This window comes from Melanotaenia boesemani, chromosome 1 (genome assembly GCF_017639745.1).
Source record: "Melanotaenia boesemani isolate fMelBoe1 chromosome 1, fMelBoe1.pri, whole genome shotgun sequence".
In the NCBI taxonomy this organism is placed as follows: Eukaryota; Metazoa; Chordata; class Actinopteri; order Atheriniformes; family Melanotaeniidae; genus Melanotaenia; species Melanotaenia boesemani.
Window position 1 is genome coordinate 4,935,105 of NC_055682.1, and position 22,639 is coordinate 4,957,743.

Genomic DNA, 22,639 nt, shown 5'->3' on the forward strand with positions numbered 1-22,639 from the left:
AAAAAATTAACATTTGTTTTGGGAGAGGGTATCTACCCTTTATTACCATGTGATATATTAAAAATATGTTTTTCTGCTTCTGGGTACCTACTAGGGGACAGAAGACGAGTATCAGATTGTATTCAACAGGATTTTAAGCAAAGTTTATACCATAAACTAAAGCAAAATGTCTCAGAATGCCATTTCAGGCTCTTATGGGTTAAACAAATATATATATATATATATATAAAACATTTTCAGAAAATAATTGACCAACAATAATGCAATCATAGCGTATTGATCTGGCCACAGTAATGATACCATCACATTTTAGGTTTACATAAAGACGTAAGACTGCAGCTCTCACACACTTGATCACCTTTACACACCAGAGAGCCTCGAGGAATGGGCTGAGAAAAGATGAAGCTACAACAGCAACGTTTTCACTGGTTTTTCAGTTTCCAGTCCAGAAAAAAAGTTTCTAGTTCTGCATCAGGTTTTAGTCCTGTACCATCCAAATAAGCTTCTAACTTAACTGTACTTTTTCCTAACATCCAATCATCTCTGCAGCATTTGCTGCTAGCTTAAATGTACGCTGCTGCTAGAGCCGGCTTCTGCATCCTTCTTCTCAGTTCCAGGACCACTCGGGTCCAATCTAATGGAACAAAGTTGTATTTCAGCAAAATGAGCTCCGTCCTTGAAGGATCCAAAGTGAAGAACTCAGCTGCATAAAGCAGTTTTAATAACAGGAATTTCTTCTTACAAGTTTGGATGTTATAAACCTTATTTTCTACACGGAACTCCCGCAAGCATAGAAAAGTATTCAATCTTGAGATGGAAAACGTGTATGAATCCCATTTTAAAAAATCTTAGTGTTTTTTAGCCTTAGACCTGGAATCACCACCTCTGGACCTCTTAAACCCATGTCCTGCAGGTTTTAGTTGTTTGTTTGAGGCAGGTGTGTTGCAGCAGGGAAACATCTAAAACCTGCAGGACCCTCGCCCAAGAGATCTGGAGCTGGTGCTCTTGCCCTTAAAAATTTAAAAATTGGATGGAAAATTTAAATTTGGGTCAATATTATGCAAAATCCTAGAACCAGCATGGTGGTTACTGACATACAAAATATTTTCTTTCTCAAGTTGCAATCACCGGAGCATAGTCCCATAGATTCCATAGATGTGTCTTTTAGGTACCAATTTCATATTTCTACCTTGAGTACTCCTCGCTTCTATGAAATCAGCCTGTAAATGAAGCAGTTTGTACACAAGAATGGTATGAAGACAGCAGCAGGCCTGGTAGGCAGCTAATTTGAGTTTTTATCTTGAATCACAGCCGGAGGAGCAGAAATTTATGATAATTGGACTGTTTGGTTTTACTGTCGTCTTTTAGCAGTTTTCTATCTTCATAATGGTAAAACTCTAAAGATTGAACAGCTGTGGAATGCCCACAACCAAATTTTCTTAGATCCCATCAGATCTAAAAGTGTGATAAGGGTCCTCTACCATCCTTGGAGCAGGTTGTGTTTCTGTGTAGGACTGTTCTGTGTTGTGTGATGTTTTTTATGTAGTTTGGTAAGAGCAGTTATGTAGAGAAGTTCCTGTGTGTCATTTCATTCACATTTTGAGAAGAGGAGCAACAAATAAAGGTCGACTCACTGGCCTTTAAATAAAAATGGTTTATTCTCTTTCAATATAGCTTTTGTTCTATCCATAGCAGAAAAGAGCCTCCACGTCACTCAGTGCTAAAACCTGGAACTGGATCTGCGGTCACGGCAACCGTCTTTACAGCATCAACACGGCTTGATACTGATCCAAAAACAGTCACTTTTTGTCTGTTGTGTTTAAAAACAGATGCGGGGAGTTGGGAGACCGGAGGAGGGGTTCAGATCTGATTTCTGATCTGTTTGTGACTCAGACCAAGCAGCAGATTCCCGGCCTTGGATGGAGAGAAGTTTAGTCCGTGCGTGTTTGTTTGTGTGTGTATGCAAAAAAACTGACATCTTGCTCCAGTATGGCTGTTGATGTGGAGGCAGGGGTTTCTGCCACGAAAAGGTCACAAGTTGAGGTAAAGATATTTCCTGAATGGATGGAGGAAAACTAAATCAGTCGGTTATCAGAGGTTAAACATCTGACAGGTTACAAAAAATGTCGTTTTTAATGTTATTTAACTTATTCTCAGGACAAAAATCCTTGTGATAAAGTGAACAAAATGAACAGCAAGTCTGGAGAACTACAGCTCAAAGTAAAATATCAGAAGAAGCTCTGAAGCTAAAAAAAAACTAAATGAGTGGATCAACACTGGCCTAGTGTTACTGTACATACACGAACTAATCTGTTGGTGCCTTCTGTTTACACTAGAACGACCCAAGTGGTTGTTTAAAGCAGGGGCACCCATGTCCGGTCCTCGAGATCTACCATCCTGCCACTTTTAGATGCATCTCTTCTCCAACACACCTAAAACAAAAAGCTGAATTCCCTCATCCACAAGTCATTCTGCTCTGCAGAAGCCTGGTAACGAGCCATCCAGTTGATTCAGGTGTGTTGGAGAAGAAACACCCTCCGACACCTGCAGCACATTCTGCAAAGCCGTGCTGGAGCTGCAGTCGGAGACATGATCTAAACCAGGGGTGGCCAACGTCGGTCCTCGAGAGCCACAATCCTGCAGGTTGTCCATGCATCCCTGCACTGACACACCTGACTTAAACTAATGAGTCATTGTGCAGATCCTTATGGGCTGTTGGATCCACTTAATTTGAGTCAGGTGTGTTGGTGCAGGGATGCATGGAAAACCTGCAGGATTGTGGTTCTTGAGGACCGACGTTGGCCACCCCAACCTGCTGCAACTTGTGAATTGTTGATTTTCATGAGTTCATTTTCAGTAACTTTTTATGTATCATCATTTATCAGTCTGAAGTTTTTTCCAGTGACCAGCGTGGGTTTTTCCTTCTATAACAGAGAGGGTACCAACACCTTTATCCATGTGTGTATGACAGTAAACGGTGTGTGCTGTGTGTTTATTACCTGCTCTCAGGACATCATGTTGCATTGGAGCTGCTTATTGCCTTTGTGCTGTCTGTGTTGGCGTTCGCTTGTTCCTTCACTACAGGATCTGAGGGACAGACACAGTCAGATTATTTGTAACAAAACAGCAGGAAACAAAAGGTCTTGAATACTCAAATCCATCCAGGATGTTTATTTCTTTGATCACTAAAAAAGAAGTGTGAAAAATTGATCTGACTTTCTACAGCTCTCTGAAATGAGCTGTTTAAATAAATACTACGAATGTATCGTCTCTCATTTCAGTGCCAGTGTCGTCTTGTTTGTACTGAAAGTTGATGCTTCACCTGATCCCAGAACAGTGTAGCAGAATATCAGCTAACAGAGCTGCAGCTCTTTCCATACTAAGAATGATTAATAATTCAGGCTCACTGAGGCAACACTTGTTCTATGAAGTCATCTGTAGCTGCAAGAGTTACACCTGCTGGTTGCCCAGCGTTCAGGCCGGGCTTTTCTACATAAATCACTCCGCTGAGAAACCACTTCAACAACCACATGTGTGCTGCGCGTTCAGGTGGTACTGACAGAAGTATGGGTGTCGCATGGCCTCAGCCGCTGTCAGCCTCTGCTGGTGGTCGTAGCGCAGCAGCTTGTCCAGAAGGTCCAGAGCCTCTGGACTCACCAGGTGCTGGTTCTCCGACTGGATGAACTGTTCCCAACGCTTCCGTGTTTGCCTGGAAACATACGGAAAACATCAGGTGTGCAGATTTGTTCAAAATCTGTATCAACATGAAGCTTTGAGGTTCACCACAAATTCTAGATCACTTACTCATTCTTTATTATACAAATGTGTTGGATGGTCCTCACATACACTGACAAGTTCTTATTCACAAAGCTGCTCTTGGTCTGCTTCCTTCCTACCTTTTAACTCTTCTCTAGCTGAAAAGTTCAGGACCCTACAGTCTTCATTCACAGGAGTTTTTTTTCTTTCTTTTATTTCTCCTTATTTTCAGTCCTAAGGGTGCGAACTGAGATGGGAAAAAGGGATTTTTTATGCTGCTTCCTTTGCCTGGAACAAACGACAAACACTTGAAACTTCATGACATGGTCTTACTGGATGCTTGTTGGATGATTGGAGGCAGTCACATCTCAATTAATGCGTTTTGTTGTGCGTTTGTAAAAACATTTTTTTTTTTAATTTTTTGTCTTGGCCAGGATACTCTAGAAAAAGATATTCTAATCTCAATGAGGCTCTTCCTGGTTAAATAAAGCTTAAATAAAAATGGCCTAACATTTTAAGCAGAATTTTTAAAAATCTTTCCTTCAAGTTAAAAATGTTCCTGTGATGGTTTGATACAGTTTTAATCCATTGATTTAGTCAAACTCTGCACTTCAAACTAGCTCTACCCAACATTTTACCACCTTTCTGATCAAAGTTTTGGTTCATTTGCTTCTTTTGGAAAAGCTTAAGATGGAATATATACATACAAACAGAAAACCTGAAGTTATGGCTCCAGGTGATTCCGGAGTCTGAGCTGTTTAAACATCTCTGACTTTCTGGCTGTTTTGTTTCAGGCAGAAACTGCTTATACTCACTGTCCCAGCAGGTCTTTGAAGCGTGTGTCCAGTTCTATGTGGTACTTGTGCAGATAGCCGAAGAGCTCGTCTGTGCCCAGAACCTTTGCTATGCGAACCAGCTGCAGAGAAGAAGCATCCTCAGAACGGTTCTGACTGGGATAGATTTTCATCCATTTATCTGTACACTATATTTCCAAACTATCACATATTATTTATGAACAGGAAAAGCAGCAGATGGTTTGTGGTCTGTGGACTTGAAGTTGCTGAGCTTGAGGGCATTTTCAATCCAGTTAAAGCAAGTGTTTCAGAGTCAGTTGGCACTAAAGGTGTTTGTTAAGCCCAGATTAACCTTGTTCCGCAGCAACTGGTCTGGACCTAATTTTACATTTCTCTGGTTAATTCTTAATAAGTCATGTAAACATCACAGAATGGTGATAAAATAAATAGCTAAAATTTATTGATATATACATATACACTGTTTCTAAATAGTTTTTTTTGTTTTGAGCATAAGCTATTATCTGCTGGTGAAAGTCTTCTGTCCTCTACTTTACAGGTCATCCTGTCATTTGTCTTTTAATCACAAGCTGCAGCATTGTTACATTTCTAATTACTCAAACATGCAGCTTTTTTTTAGCTGTGAGACAAACATCAGTGTCTGTTAATAATCAAGTTGTTTCACTTGTCAATGTGTTTAAGACTCTGCCCAGCAGGGGGCGCTGCTGAGATACGTTACACTGCAGGATCGTCTGAGGCATCATGAGGTGTTTTTATGCCACCATACACAATAATTCAAAGAATAATGGGCTGACACTAATGTCTCTAATCTTTCAAACCCCTTAAGCCCAAGGGTCTTTTAGGGGTTTAAGCTTAAAATGACATCAACAAAAAAAACAGTATTTCTCTGCAATTACAAATTCTGTGCAAACCATTTTGGGATCAACATAAAGGCGACACTCGAGATTCTATTAGAGAGGGAGGTATCACTGCAGAAGCCACTGTGTAAAAGTAAATGATGATGGAACATAGGAAAGGATTTTATAGTATATAACCTCATTGAAAATTTGCTGCAGTAGACAAACTCCATGAATCAACATGAGGACATTGTGCTGAAGTCAAACAGCAAAGTTACAAAGGTTTTAGTAAAGAGATGGCTAGGTGTTAATCAGTTCACCACAATTTGACATTGAGTTAGGTCTTTGTCATACGATGAGGAATCTGAGACACAAAACTGTCCCAACGTCTTTAAGATCATCTCCAACGTTGCTGGAGAACAGTTCTGTAGTGCAGCCTTTGTTTTAGGAGGCTATTTATTCCAGAAGTTGCTACAAAGTGGATAAAGTACTGCAAATAGGTGATTACATGCATAAACATGGATACAGTACATGCTTTCTATAAGTCTGAATTATGAGGGGTAACCTCCTCGTAACTCCAGCTTTGAACGGCCGATTTGCATAACTGGCCCTCATTTTAATCATGTGATCCAACAGAATTACGCTGATGTCATCCATCAACAGTGAGGAGGGAAATATTTGACACAGGTGACTAACGCCTGTGTTCACCCTATCAAATGCATGTATCCGAGCAGAAAACTGTGTTTTTGGATGGGAAACTGCTCTCAATAACACTGGGAAATGAAGTTTTTCCTCAAATGTAGTTTTATCCTGCTGGGCACAAGCTTTGGAGACCAGACAGCAAAGGGAAGACAGAAGTCATGACGATGTTTCATAAACATGAAGCAGAATTTTGGCTTCTTTTGCTTCTGGTTCAGTGAATCCTGGTTCGAGCATAACAAAACGTACAGTTCTGTACTTTCAGTAAAGGTGTCGTTTGTCTGTCTTTGCTGCGGGCTGAACAGGTTGATCCATATTTTGTTTACATTATTTTTGCAGACATTGTTACCCTGTTCTTTAATTGTTGTCTTAACTGTGTGTATTGGTTACAGAAATGGTTTTAATGACCTTTTAGCTGAGATTCTGGAATTTTAGTGGATACCACACATGTCTATATTTACATAAAAGACCTGACGTTACATCCTATCAAACCAGAACTTTGAAGGTTAATTTTTTAACTCTTCCTATAATTTAGTAACAGTTTTCAGCTCCTTCCTTTGAGCTCATACCTGGTCGTAGTTGTCTTGACCGTGAAAAAACGGCTCCTTCAGGAAGATCATGCTGGCCAACATGCAGCCTAAACTCCACATGTCCAAACTATAGTCATACATCTGCAACAACAACAACAAAAAAAATTAAAAACAATTTCAAAGAAGAGACAGACAGACTGAATACCAAAATAAATGCAAGTACCTGATAGTCCACTAGCAGCTCGGGGCCTTTGAAATAGCGCGAGGCCACCCTGACATTGTATTCCTGAGCGGGATGGTAAAATTCAGCCAAACCCCAATCTATGAGACGAAGCTGTGACATGAGGAAACAATCTTTAATCAGGGTCTCTGTCGAGCGAAACAGCAGTCACATTCTTCTGTCTTTTTTTGTTCTGTTATTTCTAAAGGAAGCAGCAGCTTTAGCTGAATTTTCAGCGGGCAAACCAGCAGTGATTAAGAAGTCATTTAAATAATTTCATGCATGATCCGTGGCTTACCCTAAGTAAATTAAGGGTTGTTCTTGAAACATAGAAAGTAGTCAGATTTACTTTTAAATGTAACAGGGACTGAGAAGCAGATGATGTCTGATGACGTTGAAGAGGAAAAACATTTCTTTCTAAACAGAAGCCTTTGTGTGACTGGAGCTGTGAGACATCAGTCTGAAATTTCCTCTCTAGACTCGTCATCGTCCTGACAGCCATGTCTAAAACAAAACTGTATGGACACATGGACATAATGGTGTATAATGTGGATGGAAGTGCAGAGCAGCATTTGGTGCATTATTAATAAGATAAATGAATGCTGCATCATTCACATATTACTTCACAGATCAAGGAACTGGTGAAGAGGAGCTATAAGGATTCAGTTTGAGTCAGTTCAGGTATACAAAATAAATAAAAGCATGAGCAGCACCTTCCTCAGCTGGTGGTCAATCATCACGTTGTGAGGCTTCACGTCTCTGTGCATGATGCCCATACTGTGACAGTAGTCCAGAGCCTGAAAGCACACAATTCAGCAAAATATTATCTACTCTGTAGAGCTGGTTTTTCATCCAAATGTGATCCAGTGTGTTTAAAACTTGGTGTTTTTATAATAATGGTACAAACAAATCATAATTTCCTGTGGATATCAGTTATGGGGTCACTGGAATATTTTTAATAAAGCAGGCCAATGATGATCCGATGCGGATGAACAAAGATAACTTCGGTCCCTGGTTTATGTGTACGTATTCTTACTAGAGTGTAAATGCATGAAGGACCACTTTCCTGAGGATCAGCCTTTACGTAAACATTTAAGAAAGAAGAATATTTAACTATTCACCTATTGGGAGGTGAAGAATAATTATTTCCAAAACAAACCCAGTTCATACTTGCTGATACAGAAGCTTTTTTATCATTAACCTTTAAAACTCCAACATGTTATTTTTCAATTCACCTGTTTTTTGCTTTGATTTAATGTAAAAATGTATGTAGAAGCTCAACCCTTTTAATCAGTCAACAAACAGGTCCACCGCCCCCCAAGAAAGCCTCAGTTGTCAGATTATGAGGCTAAAATTAAGTCAAATCTGTGTATCAATACATATAGCAGCATAAAGGCCAATCAAAACAGAGAATTTATTACCAACAGTACTTTGCAGAAACAACACACAAATCAACAGTGACCAAGCCTTTTCTCATCTGCTTTTCATTTTCTCACGTCTTTTTTCCAGAGATAAACAATTATTTTTGCTCTTTTCAGACACACATAGAACTTTCTGCTCACTTGTTGATCTTTGCCTGCTCCTGATTGGACATTACCGTCAATTTAAGCTCAATTTAAGTGGGCTTCATCATCATTTCCAGGTCTAAATAGAAGTCTCTAAGCAACATAGTGATGATAGTGTTTTTTTGTGAAAATGTAAAATAATGGTGTAATCATATATAATTCATTGTTGATTTACCATATAATGTCTCTGAATAAACACTATATTTGCGAATGGATTGTAAACCTCCTGGAAGGGATATAAATGCCTGGAAAACTTCTGTAGGTCACCTAAAGGGTAGCTATAAATCACAATTTACCCCACAGAGCTACACACTACCGTTCCAGAGAAACTGCTCAAAATAAAAGAATCGGTGATCTTGCAGTTTGAAAGGATAATAGGAAAAAATTACAGGAGCCCAAAGTGATGTCTTCAGCTGTTCTGTTAAGTCTCTGCTGTCCTGAAAAAAATAAATACAAGACTTTTCTACAGTTTTCATGACATCCTTTCCAACAACTGTCCTTTAAAGCAAGAATAATTAACATTTACAAGTTTAATTCATGCTCATTTCTAAATGATGTGGCCTCACTTTCTGACATGTGCCACTGCTGAATACAGGAAGGAAGAGATGGCAACTGCATAATAGTCTTTCACTAAATTAAAAAATAAATATTCACATACAGGAACAACTCTCGTTTGTGTCTAACAGACAGCATCGATGTACACATTTAAAAACTGAAAACAAAGAGATTTTTTCTGTCAAAGACTTTAAAATAACTGTAACTATCCTAACATTACTAAACTGTCAAGTAAATATTAGTAATTAACATTTTAACACAAATTCAATAAAAATCCATTTTTCTCCAGAATCCATTTTCCTGCAGGTTTTGTGATGAAAACATCTGAGACCATCTTTTACTGTGACAATCAAACTAACTGCTTTCCCAGTTTGGCTCACCTCTTTCTTTTGTGCCCAACCTTGTCCTGACCACATGAAACAACCCCACATCATGAAGCACGTGCCACAGAATGGTTCAGTATGAATGAGCCATGATGGCTGCAGCGGCTCTGTAAGCAATGTAGGATCAACACTGGACTCTGGAGTAATGAAAATAGGTCATGTGATCTGACGAGTCCTGAGTGACCCTGTTCTAGAGTGCTGGGAGCATCAGTTGAGTTTTTTTTTTCTTCTCCTGATTAGCCTCACTGATGAGGAAGTATCTTTAGGCTACACAGCTGTTTAGTCCAAATACCATGAATTATCTTCACACTGTGCACAGTGAAAATGTCCTTTCTTTTTCTGTTTTTACCAAACATTTCAGTCGTCCCTATCCGTATTCTACATCAAGCATAAATGGGCCTTTAGCTGTCACTAACTTTGTGTAAGACTTGAGACATCCACAGAGAGACAAAACCATTGTTTCTTTTTTTTTTATTTGTACAGATGAAAGCGTTTCCAGAAAGATGTGTGTCTACACAATTCCAGTGAAAACGCTGTAGTATCAATGTCAGGCCCATAAGTAGTGCTGCAACGCTAACATAGAAATACACAAAAAACTAACAAGACATGGAGCATGTGCAGATGCAAGCCACCGGCAATAAAGAAGCAGAGGAAGAAAAAGATGGAGGTCTGCGCTAGTGCTTCCACACAGACACCGCTATTCTAGCACCAGCTTTGTTCTTGAGTCTCAGAACCTTAGTGCTTTCTGGCCAACTGGCCCGCCTTCCAGTTTAACAAGAACCAGAGTGGGCGGACTTTACTCCTGGAAAGCAAAAATCAACAGTGTGTGGATTTGGACCTTATAGTTGATGGTTACGTTGTTAGGCTCTATGACAACCTTTGGTTTCCTAAAAATAAACGATATGCTGTATTCAGATGACTGGGTGAATTCCATAAGATGTTAGGATGTCAACACGAGCTTACATCAAGTCGGAGGGGAGTTGGTACTTGGTCGGCATCATCGGGGGTAGCTGGAAAGACGGACATGTATCACCATGTCCATCTTTACTTTTGTCCTAGTTTTATTTCTGTTATGGTATTCCTTCTTCATTTTCTGAAGCTTTTTGATTATTTGGTCTGTTGAAGTTTTTGTTTGTTTGTTTTAACTTTATTGAACCACTGTGCAGTAGAGAACTTCAGTGAGCACTGACAGCCAATATAGTGCAAGGACTCCGAGTGATTGTGTCACTGGGTCGTACGATAAGATGTGTCTTGGTGTTCATGCAGAAATGAAAAGGGTGGCGTTTGCAGAGCTATTCACTTTGGGAAGATTTTTATCAGAACAGAAGTTCCGGACTCCATAAACACAGGTTTATCGTTTGGACTAAGTCCTGCCAGCGCAGGTGACATCACACAGACAAGAAGCTGCAGCAGTCAAAATACGTTTGACTCTCATCCTACGTTTCTTGTTCATTTAGCTTAGACACCATGAAAAAACATGAGAAAGAAAAGTCTACTTAGTGGCTGGAAGCAGCCACTAAGTAGATTTTTCACCAAACGTTTTGTTTGGTACAGATTACTTATTTGACAAGGACAGAGCACATAAAAACAAACAAAAAAGAACATTTTGAAATATGCCAGATTTAGCCAAAGGGCTAATTTTCATGTTGTCCCTTACAAAGGCTCCCCTACTTGTTCAATCAAAAATATTCTCATCTCACTCACAGTTAATTTAGAAAGCTTACCTTAAGAAGCTCAAACATGTAGTAACGAATATCATAGTCTGTCAGCTTCTGGTAAAGCTCCTGTGGACCAGAGAGAACACACTCGTGTATAAAACACTTTGAGGACTCATCAGTTAAATGATGTCAGAGGTCTCTACACATGAACATTAACTGGAGGGTTATGCATGTTATTAAAAATGGATATCAGTGCCTTTGCGTGGATGGTAGTTCTGCATGTGATGCTGGCCAAACTCAAGTACCTTAAAATCTGTGTTATTGATGTACTCAAAGACAAGCGCTGGTGTTCTGGACTGCAAAGAGAGGACAACACACGGCTTAACTTAGGACAGCAGCAGGTAGGTGAAGATCATTAGCATGACTGGATTAACGCGGCTGGCATGCCGACATGCAGCACAGCGACCACAGGTTCCCTGACTCACCACCGGATCTTTGACCGTGTCCACCAGCCGGATGATGTTAGTTCCTCCTCGCAAGTTTTCAAGAATTTTGATTTCCCGTTTGATCTTCTTCTTCTTGACAGGCTGAGGGAGACAACAGAAGGTAGAGATTGAGTCAGAATAACTAAAAGGACAAATAAAATTAAAATACAGTAAGGAAGATCAATCCAGATACACAGACAAAAGAAAATGTAAATTTCTAGTATTTTAACATATAAAATGCTTATTAATGTTCACAGGCCTAAAGATAAACACCACCAGGGAGGATTAATCAGGTAGGATGGAAGAGAAAAAAAAACAGCCAATTCTCACCTTGAGGATTTTTACCACCACTTTCTCATTGTTGGTCACATTTATGGCCTCAAACACTTCGCTGTACTTGCCTCTACCCAGCTTACGTACCAGCTGATAGTTGTCTTGATTGCTGGAGAGAGTGGAAACTTTTTTAAAGTAATCAAAAGATTTTAAAATGCTGATCATCACTGCATGGGTTTAACATGCAACTCTGAACTTTACCTCCAGTTTGGCACATGTGCATCATAATCCCAGTACTCTCTATTTTTCTGTGTGTTGACGTCGGTGTAGACCCGAGCCTTGCTGCTGGCCGGTGTGGATCCGGGCATTGCTAGCTTTGAGGCTCCGGGTTGGGAACCTTCTCCTTCCTCTGAATACTTGTTGGCTCGATACTGGAAGGCAGCACACCCGCTGTGCAGAGTTTGTGGCTCTAAGATCCCTGCACCGTGCTTACCATTGGCTTTGACTGCTTGTGTCCTCTGATAAAAGCTGGCAGACTGGTCCAATGCAGCTGCTGTGCAGACTGACAGAGCTACAATGACTGATTGAGTGAATCCCCTGAGGAGGATGTTAGGCAGGATGGGATGAAGAACCGCCAGCTACAGGGAAAAGGAAGAACAAAAAACTGGGAGTTAATACTTAAATAACAATTCACCTAGAGGTCACTTTTCAATTAGCTGATAAATAATCGGAAGGACTAAAATAAATCCCAAGATCACATATGACGTAACAACGAGAAGAATAAACAAATAGTAAAAATAAATGCAAATATTTAGGTCAGTTTTCAAGCAAGTCAGAAGTGTGAGGATTTCACCTTTTAAAAAGAGAAGAATTTGCTGCTTTTGTCCTCCACTGTGACAAATTTCATTTTTAAAAAGTTATGTTCAAATAACTTTTGAATAAATTTGTCTATTTAAATATTTGAATAGAGAAATAATATTTGATCAAACTAGCAGCCCATAACAGAAATAGCTTCCCACAACATATATTACAAAACTTGTTGGTCAAACACCATAATATTTACTTTGTAAAATTTATTATTTATCAAGGACAATGCATATCGACATAAAGGACACACAGAACCATTGATGTTTGAATATAGCATTAAACTAATTTGCATCTCTTGTCCCTGAAAGGAAGAAAGGGGGAAGAGAAGAAAAACAAACAACATAACATAATACAATATAAACAACACTAGTATAATAATTTAATGTTGTCAAGTGAAAGGAAAAATAGGTGTGTGTGTGTGTGTGTTATCATCATCTACTTGTGGTCAAAAAGTACTCAAACAGAAACCAGGATATTGTGAGTTCTTAAAAAAATGGTTTCCCTGAATTTTTTCTTTTAACATCTCTTCTGTCTTGGTCATTTTTATTGCCAGTTTTAAACGATTTTTTAATGTAATTTTAAATGGCTTTTGAAAAAACGTAAGCGTATTTATTTTATCCATGTTTTTTTCTTTATACAAAGATTTTACCCAGTGGGGTCTTCGTGATCGTTTCATATCTCCAAATCACTTAAATATATTATGTATTTCTTTATATTAATTTTGAAATGTCTATCTTTTTAATATATATATATAAATTTGGTATGTTGTTTTTCTCTAAAACATATTCATCAGCTGAAGTTTGTGGCTCATTTACGGCTTTCAACAGCAGGCCTGTTTTACTCTCCATCATTGCCTGTTCTGGTTCTGAACCAGGTTCTCTTAAGCTCAAAATTAGCTTTCTAATAAACCTTAAGAATCATTTCGAAGTCCAAAACACTCGAAACTACAACCTACAGTTTAAATAAAAGACTAGTCGTGTTAACGTTCAGCTTCCCACATCTAAACTATCTCGGTATTAGCTAGCATCATTCAAGGAAAAATTCAACTAACGCTAACTAGGCTAACTAATAACGGCACCCTGGCTAGCTTCCTTAGCCTAAAATCTTAAAATATGGCCCACTGTAGCTGCGTTATAGATTGTTTTACCTGGTGAATTCACATGGTTGTGTAGATGCAGCACAATTAATCCCAATTATTTAACGGTGGCGTTATTTATATAAAGTAAAATTAGTAGCAGGGCTAAAGTTAGCTGGCTAACCTCGTCGTAGAAAGCTCGAGCTCAGAGGAAGTCCGCCCGTCATCAACGACAGTTAGCTCGCGAGCGTCGGCGGTATTTTGATGTCCGTCCAGTATTGTCGTCCCACCAGGTCAAAAGTAATCGATAAATTGTGCAATGTTGGCGGTGTGAGTGATTTAATGATTCTGACAGATGGGTGGTGGTGGTACATCCAGCAGCGGTTCGTTAACAGAACCTGGATGGTCTTCCCTTCTGCAGTAAACATCACCCGGAAGTACACCGACCTGAAGCTTGATCGCCGCAGAAGTATAAACATCTAAAAAGGTGTCTAAAAGGTAAATAAATTGATAAAGTCCCATATTATTGAAATGACTTTACAATAAGGCTTCCAAATAGCTTTTGTCTATTCTTAAATGCTTTAAAACGTCAATTGAATTTTCAAATAATTTAAGCCTTGAATTTACATTAAAATAGTTTCAAATCAGCGTGTGTCGAAATGAGACAACTAAACTGTTCTTGTAAAGTTAAATGGTTTCCATCTTACTTGGTAAAAATTTCAATTGTTCCAATTCTATTTTGTTACTTGGAACAGTGATTGATGAAGAACCAAATATCTCTAAATAAAGGCAAAAAAAAAAAAAAAAAAATCAATGCCTAGGCTCACTTAAAACCATAATGCTGTTATACATGCTATATTGTTTTCTATAAAGGAACATTTGCTGTCATGCAGATGTCTCTTTCAGATAAATTATGCTTATTTCATCAATGTAATGCCAAAGCAAATTTATTTGCATGATACAGAACTGTCATTCGCATGTTGTATCACAACAGCATGGCTTTAAGTTCTGCATCATGCAAGTTTGTGTGCTTTGACATTACATTTCTTAAATAAGTCCACCCCAAGTTCCAAAAATGTTTGGACACTCTATAAAGATAGAATGGTAGTATTAGCTCATTTTGAATTAAAAAGCAGCAACACATCTCAAAATTTTGGAACAAGCGCAACATAAGGTTGGAAAAAGTAAATGGCACAAACTGGAGAAGCATTGAATAAATTATTAGCTTAACTGACAACCATGGCAGCCTTAGCATCAAAATGCACTGACATCCACTGTCACCTGACCCTCAGGATTGAATCAAAGGCCAGATACACTATATAAATAAATATTGAGTTTTTTAAATGCATTTTTTAAGTAAAATGCCTGCAGGATTTGATGATGTGTAAGCATGAGTTCTCAAACTTCTTTCGGCTTTTTCTGTGACTTCTTAGAGAACGGGCTGCAAAGGAAAGTGAAAAATAATTATTCTGGGGAATTCATGTAAAAAAAATCACAATAAAACTACAAGTGCTCTACATTATACACTGAAATTAAACATTAAATTTCACCAATGTCAGTTTGGTTCTCATTTGTGATCTAGTCCCCTTTAGAAACCATATAATCAATCTTTATTTTATTTGACTCTTTCCAGTCGAGTCAGGCGTGCTTCAATGATTCCCATTAAGATTACAAGCTGGTGGTTGTTACTTACTGGGAGCTTTTATTTTTGGTTCATGAAGGTGAACCACAGAAGTTCTCAGCTGGTCATAAAGTCTCATAAGTGCCTGTAAATACATAAATTAAGCCATCTCTGATCAAAACAGATAAAAAAGAATTCAGAAGCTATGACAGAAACAATACACCTTTCTTATTATAAGGGTGGTTTATTTTAATATACAGTATGAACAGGAATCTGTGATAACCGTTTGCTTCATTACACTCACTCCCCTTAGACTCCAAACAAGAGCTTTTGAAGCAGACTCACCAGGAATTAAACCTTGGCACAGTCCCCAATCCCACCCACTGAATACCCAGCCCCTGTAACTCGTTTCATCAATGATTTTTTAACTCCAAAACCCCTTTTTTAAATATACTGCAAAGATTGTATAGAATATAGAAATCCACACAGTAAACTAAAGTACACACATCTCTCTTTTTTTTTTCTTTTTTCTCTTTTAACTGTATCGTTTGTATAAAGCGACACATAAGTGGCAACTTTGAGGCTACTCGGATTATTTAAGTCTGGTTTGGACCAAGAAGAGGCTGTTGAAAAAATAATACAAGGCCAATTCACAAAAAAAACAACAACTTTTGTTAAATCTATCACAGAAACTAATGCAGCTAGTTTGAGGCAAGTGAGCAAAATAATGCCTTCAAGTCTGTTGGGTTAAACCTCATGATAATCCTTCTGGAAATGAAACTAAGCTGCTTGCAAAAATACAGCAAGCTCATTCATAAGTGAATAGAAAAGCAGGTAACATAAGCACTATACAGTCTTCAATGTTTACATAGCGTATACACACAATCTATAATATAACAGAGCAGACTATTCCAAGAATCAGTAGTCATAAATATTACATTGTGCACGTTTTATTGCACAACTCAAGTGTTTGTATGACATGATAGGTATGGATTAGTTAACTAGATGTCATTTGTTTTAATACAAAGATGCAACAACACAGATTTTATAGGACACTGTCTATACATTTTCACAAATCCACTTGTTTTTTTCTTCTTACTCTTCTTTTTTCTTCCTCGTAGAATATTTTCCTAAATAAACCAAACCTATAATACAACAGTGATATTAAGGTGGGATAAATACTCATGCACAAACAGATGATACTACCTAAGGTCTAGTATGTGAGAAGATACTGCTGCTCGCGCCAGCCGCTGGGTGGGAGGGGCAACTTTCAGCTTTACTGGACATGAAATTCAACAAAAACACAAAATGATTGACTAGTAGGAAAGAAACAAAAAAAAAATAAAAATAAAAAAAAAGGCACATGGACTGCAGAGGAGCCGACACAAGAGCACTCACAAATCGGACGACTGTCTGGATGTTCGGGCCATCTTTCTCAACAACAGAATCGATACACAACAGAGAACCACATGCAACCACAGACTAAGGTCCCACACTCTATAAACAAACTCAAGATCTTCCCACATTTTTTATGTTTCACATCTTTATCAGTCTGGTTAAAATTTCTTTTCCTTCTTTCAACATAATAAGAGGAATCCTAATCCCCTCTGTTGTTCTGTTTTTGATTCAACGAAGGGTGACGATGAACTGAGTCTCAACATTACTGACACTAAAATCATAATATTACTGATACTAAAATCATAATAAATTGGAGCTTCTTATTCATTACAACTGGATAAGCAGAGGCTGGCACACGTTTCCTCTCGGGCAAATGTCATGATTGCAGGCTGGAGCCGAGGAGCAGCTCAGTTCATGGAATACAAGGAGCTTCGGGGAAGCTCTCACCTTCTGCGGTGTGCTGGACTGTGTGCTCCTGCAGAGCGGTGAGGTCAACAAAACGCTCTCCACACCAGACGCATTTAAACTGTGTCTCGCGCGAGTGCACGCTCTGATGCTTGGCCAGGTGCTCGCGCTGCTTAAAGCTCTTGTCACAGTTGGCGCATTTGAAAGGCTTCTCCCCCGTGTGAACCCGGCGGTGGCGCTGAAGCTCCGATGAGTACCTGAAGCGCTTTTCGCAGTCTGGGCATTTCAGTGGCTTCTCCCTCGTCGGGTCGCAGCGGTGCTGGACGAACTCAGAGGACGACACAAAGCGCTTGTCGCACAGGGAGCATTTCAGCGGCTTCTCCGTACAGTGAGTGTTTTGGTGGCGCTGCAGTGTCGAATTCTTTTTGTAACCTTTGCCACACACGTCGCACTTGTAGGGTTTCTCCACTTCACCACCACATTTATGCCGCAGCAGCTCTCCCGACTGACTGAAAGACTTCTGGCAGGACGCACACTTAAACAGACTCTCCATGCCGTGAACCTGCTGGTGGTAAAGCAGGTGGGACGGCTGAAGGAACCCCTTATCACAGAGGTTACACTTGAAAGGGCGATCAGCTGGGTTTTTATGAGTGCGGCGGTGGCGTACGAGGGCGTACTGCTGTTTGAAGCTCATCTGGCACTCCTCACACTGGAATGGTCGCTCCTCTGAGTGGGTGCGCTCATGTTGCCGCAGGTCAGACGGCCGCTTGAAGCTCTTCCCACATGAACCGCAGCGGAAAGGTCTCTCGCCCTCCGGCTGGCACTGGTGGTGCAGGAGCTCAGACGACTCTTTAAAGTGCATCTCGCACAAATTGCACTTGAAAAGGTGCTCGCCTGAATGAGCGTACATGTGCCGTACAAGGTGAGAGCGGTGTTTAAAGCTCTTCTCGCACACAGCACATTTGTACGGCCGCTCTGAGCTATGGGTGCGCTGGTGGTGCGCCAGATGTGAGGACTGGCTGAAGCTTTTATCACATGTCTCACATTTGTATGGCTTTTCACCGGTGTGTATTCTTTCATGGCGGGTCAGCTCAGACAAATGCCTGAAGGATTTATGGCACACTGAGCACTTGTATGGCCTATCTGGTGCAGAAGCCTCAAACGTAGGGGGAGACGAGGCACTGATTACTGCACCACCACCGGACGTCTCCCCGGCGGAGGGCTGCTGTGGGTTGGCTGCCGACGAGGTTGGGGTGACGTTTCCAGAGCCTGGTCGGTAGGTCTTCTCACAGATGGAGCATTTCATTGGATTATTTCCATTGCCGTGAGAGTTATGATGCTGAGCCAAAGAGGTGAGCAGCGAAAAGCCCATTTTACAAACACCACACACAAAAGGTTTCTGCTCCACCTGCACACACTGATGCTCCAGCAGGTCTGTCGCCTGGCTGAAAATCTTCATGCACTGTGTGCACTGAAACGATCGGTCTTGGGTCACCATGCACTGATGCTCATGAGGGTTGGCCAGATGAGAAATGTCATGACCACAGGCTCCACATTTGTGCCCTCTGTCGCCCCCTACTTGTAAGGAAGGCTGCTGAGTTTGTACAGTGTGCTGCTGAGGGTGCTGGGGTTGCTGAAGGGAGGCATCTGGCTGCAGGACAACCCCGTACACCGTGCAGCCCAGAGGGTTGTCAGTTCCTTGGGGGAGTGTGTGCACAACAGAGGGTGGAGCCACTGCGTGTTGCTGCTGCCATGCCTCTGTCATCCTTCCACTTTGGATGTAAAAAGCTTAGTGCTTAGAAGAAGAGGATTTTTGTCCCAATCTGACAGGAGGAGGAGGAGGAGGAGGGCGGGACGTAGTTTTAGAAATAGTAGCCAGCCCTTTGAGGAAAGCTCAGTGCTATATCTGTGCTTGCACACGTTCTGTGAGATAAGGGAGAAAACCTGGAGAGAAGCAGAATAAAAAGGGAAAAATTATGTAAAACAACAAATATGCAAGATTATACTTAGAACATATATTGGAGGTTGTGAGTAATCACTACTGTAGTGACAGCAACATTCATGATTTAGTTTACTTTACAAACAAGCAAAGCTAAAATAATCAGCGTGAGACGGAAGTGAAAATGTTTACATTTTAAGTCTAATTTGTGGTAAAGATAAATCTGGAAAAAACAGCTTTTGTGGCCTTAAGCTTTATTTCTTGATTATCCACGAAACAAATGTCAAACTAGTGTTGAAGTATTGTTTTCAGTGAGGCAGCTACTGTGGTAGTTTATACAAACCCGAGGTATTTATACTGCAAGCTAGCCCACAAAAAATAACTGTCAGCTGAACTAGCTTCGAGCTTCATAAAAAAAACTGAATTAATGGGCTCGGTCTATTTCCTGAAACGTAAATCGGGCATGAAATGCTCAAAATCTCAACTGAATGTTCAATATAATTTTTGCAAACGGCTAATTGACAATGCGTCTTGTCTGCTTCGTTTAGATTAATGAAATCTCTATAAGGAAAGCCATAAAATTGCTTCTGTTACAGGATGCAGTTCGCTATCAGACGTTAGCTTGTCAGCTGCGATAGCTAATGGCTAACCACAGCTAGTTGTAGCTAACGATGCTAAACAACTGGACCTCTTTCCCAAATTACACCAGCTCCTCTCATAAAAAATACAATAATGCCCGGAAACACAGTGTAATGAAATGCACAAAGCAAGCGAGTTGAAACAAATAAGAGGTGGTCGATGCAAGCTTGTAAGCTACATAGCTCGGCTCAAAATGCCGCTTTATAAAAGGCCACAATACCTGGTCTAACATTTGATGCGAGCCTGCGCTGCAAACGGACCCAGATCAAACCAGGCCTACCCGGAGCAGCGGGGGGAAAATCCGCCTCCTGCATCAGAGCCCTGCACATCTGCAAACACCCTCGTTTACAGCCAGAACATTCCACAATAACTTACCCGAGCTACTTATCGATGCTTTTCGCTGTCGTCTCTGACCTGGGGTCGACAACGGTGGGTGTTTTCGGGACTCGGAGGACCGGCGGTAAAGGGGATGCGGTCGGAGCCGGACGCCATCCTCCAGCAGACGGACGGACACCGGAAACCGCCACGCAGCGAGCTGCTGCCGCTGTTCAGCACCTGCTAAAGTCGCTTCATGTTGGAGGAGCGCCGAGGAACCCAAAACGAGCCCCGGTAGTGATAAACTGCTCACAGAGTTTCCTTGAATCGCTTTCAAACAAACACAAAGGCGGCCAGGGGCTTGTTAACACAGCAGAAAGTGCAGTACTCCGGTGGGTCAGCAGAGGGTAGTGTTTCCCTCAGACACCCCGTGTAAAAAGTCTCATCCCTAAACTGTCATTTTCACTACAGAGCTAAGATAGGAACATTAATTTTACGTCTTGTATCTCCAGTTTTATTACTCCTACATATGTTTTGTAACTTTTATCTTCACATCTGTGCGTAACAAGAAGTACAGGATCAAATCAAATCTGCAAGTACAGATTAATTCTACAAGTCTGAAAACCAAGGCCCCAGTCATGGCTAAAGGCAGCGGTGGACTGGGATAAAAAATAAAAAACAAACAAAACGGCTCTGGAATTTTGGCCCAAATCAGCCCATATACAATCACACAGACCACAAATCTGTGGTCCCTCCCACTCCCTTAATTGTGAATATCAACACCAAAACCATGCAGTGAGTTAGCAGGAATCAGTGAGAGCTTCCATAAAGTGTCATTTGTAAATAAAAAATGTGACATTGCTGAATATTACAGCAGAATTTATATATATAGATCTATATAGATATATAGATCTATATATATATCTATATATAGATATATATATGTGTGTGTGTGTGTGTCAGGAAACCCTTACATAACAGCTTCGAACTCTTTTCAGTGTCAAAGACAAAAATCTTTTAGACTTAGAAAAACTTTATTGTCCATTGCAGAGCAGTGGAAATTTGTCTTTGAAATAACAGCTCAGAAAATATAAACACACAAGTTAAAAAATCAATGAAAAAGATAAAATACACACCAACATAGCTAAAAATTTTAACTTATTTAATATGTTGATTGCATTTGGAATAAATGATGTCTTTATTCCTCCCTGAGCCACCACCTTACCGTGGTGGAGGAGTTTGTGTGTCCTGACGATCCTAGTGGCTATGTTGTCGGGGGCTTTATGCCCCTGGTAGAGTCACCCATGGCAAACAGGTGTCTAGGGGAGGGACCAGACGAAGTGTCGCTCAAAACACCTCTGTGATGACAACAAACCATGAACCCGGGTTTCACTTGCCCAGACGTGAGACACCCGGGCCCCTCTCTGGAGCCAGGCCTGGAGGCGGGGCACGGAGGCGAGCGCTTGGTGGCCGGGCCTTTGCCAAATGGGGCTCGGTCGGGCTCAGCCCGAAAGGGTGACATGGGCCCCACCTCCCGTGGGCTCACCACCTGCAGGAGGGGCCATAGGGGTCTGGTGCAATGTGAGCTGGGCGGCGGCCAAAGGTGGGGACCCTGGCGGTCTGATCCTCAGGTGCAGAAGCTAGTTCTAGGGACATGGAATGTCACCTACCTGGCGGGGAAGGAGCCTGAGGTGGTGTGGGCATGCTCATTGCCCCCCGACTTGGTGCCTGTACGTTGTGGTTTAGCCCGGTGGAAGAAAGAGTAGCCTCCCTCCGCCTTCATGTGGGGGGAATGGTCCTGACTGTTGCTTGCGCTTATACACCAAACAGCAGTACCCACCCTTTTTGGAGTTCTTGGAGGGGGTGTTAGAGAGCCCTCCTTCTGGGGACTCCCTCATTCTGCTGGGGGACTTTAATGCCCATGTGGGCAATGACAGCAAGACCTGGAGGGGCGTGATTGGGAGGAATGGCCCTCCTGATCTAAATTGGAGTGGTGTTTTGTTGTTGGACTTCTCCACTCATCATGGATTGTCTATAACGAATACCTTGTTCAGGCATAAGAGTTTCAACATGTGCACTTGGCACCAGGACACTCTAGGCCGCAGTTTGATGATCGACTTTGTAGTCGTATTGTCGGACTTTCGAGGAGATTCTGGTCCACCATCCGGCGGCTCAGGAGGGGAAAGCAGTGCTCCATTAACACTGTGTACAGTGGGGATGGGGGGCTGCTGACCTCGACTTGGGATGTTGTGAGGCGGTGGATGGAATACTTCAACGACATTCTCAATCCAACCAACACGTCTTCCGATGAGGAAGCAGAGTCTGGGGACCCTGGTGTTGGTTTTCCCGTCTCTGGGGCTGAGGTGGTTAAAAAGCTTCTCGGTGGCAGGGCCCCGGGGGTGAATGAGGTCCGCCCAGAGTTCCTTAAGGCTCTGGATGCTGTAGGGCTGTCTTGGCTGACACGGCTCTGCAGCATCGCGTGGACATCAGCTTTCTCAGCAGAAAGAGGTGCTGTTAAGCCTTTTTAAAGATGCTGCTGCTGTGGTCAGAAAAGGACAGTGCTCTGTCAGTCTTAATGCCCAGGTATCTAAAATGCTCCACCTGCTCC

At 41.2% G+C, this 22,639-nt stretch overlaps 2 protein-coding genes across 3 annotated transcripts; both read right to left on the minus strand.

Annotated features, from left to right (window-relative positions):
- Positions 1–1,639: 1,639 nt before the first annotated feature.
- Positions 1,640–14,145, minus strand: csnk2a2a (casein kinase 2, alpha prime polypeptide a). 2 transcript variants are annotated; one of them, XM_041997075.1, is made up of 13 exons: positions 13,899–14,145; positions 12,034–12,410; positions 11,830–11,941; positions 11,500–11,601; positions 11,320–11,370; positions 11,081–11,140; positions 7,567–7,650; positions 6,857–6,967; positions 6,673–6,774; positions 4,572–4,672; positions 3,561–3,709; positions 3,000–3,087; positions 1,640–2,056 (listed from the first exon to the last, which is right to left on the minus strand). In XM_041997075.1, the coding sequence occupies exons 2-12, from the start codon at positions 12,138–12,140 to the stop codon at positions 3,014–3,016; spliced, it is 1,053 nt and encodes a 350-aa protein (XP_041853009.1). In that variant the 5' UTR covers positions 12,141–12,410; positions 13,899–14,145; the 3' UTR covers positions 1,640–2,056; positions 3,000–3,013. The 2 variants fall into 2 exon arrangements, with proteins under 2 accessions (XP_041853009.1, XP_041853091.1); XM_041997157.1 differs by having other exon boundaries at positions 13,787–13,912.
- Positions 14,146–16,269: 2,124 nt separating this feature from the next.
- On the minus strand, positions 16,270–20,424 carry LOC121647457 (zinc finger protein 319). The gene is made up of 2 exons (XM_041996975.1): positions 20,092–20,424; positions 16,270–19,082 (listed from the first exon to the last, which is right to left on the minus strand). Exon 2 carries the CDS (start codon positions 18,901–18,903, stop codon positions 17,146–17,148), a length of 1,758 nt encoding a protein of 585 aa, XP_041852909.1. The 5' UTR covers positions 18,904–19,082; positions 20,092–20,424; the 3' UTR covers positions 16,270–17,145.
- Between the last annotated feature and the right edge of the window lie 2,215 nt (positions 20,425–22,639).

Coding starts and splice junctions, on each gene's coding strand:
- csnk2a2a (XM_041997075.1), bottom strand. CDS start 12,140: ATGCCCGGATCCACACCGGCCAGCAGCAAGGCTCGGGTCTACACCGAC. Junction 11,602..11,829: donor TGGTGGTAAAAATCCTCAAG/GTGAGAATTGGC, acceptor TGTCTCCCTCAG/CCTGTCAAGAAGAAGAAGAT. Junction 11,371..11,499: donor ACACGGTCAAAGATCCGGTG/GTGAGTCAGGGA, acceptor CTCTCTTTGCAG/TCCAGAACACCAGCGCTTGT.
- LOC121647457 (XM_041996975.1), bottom strand. CDS start 18,903: ATGACAGAGGCATGGCAGCAGCAACACGCAGTGGCTCCACCCTCTGTT.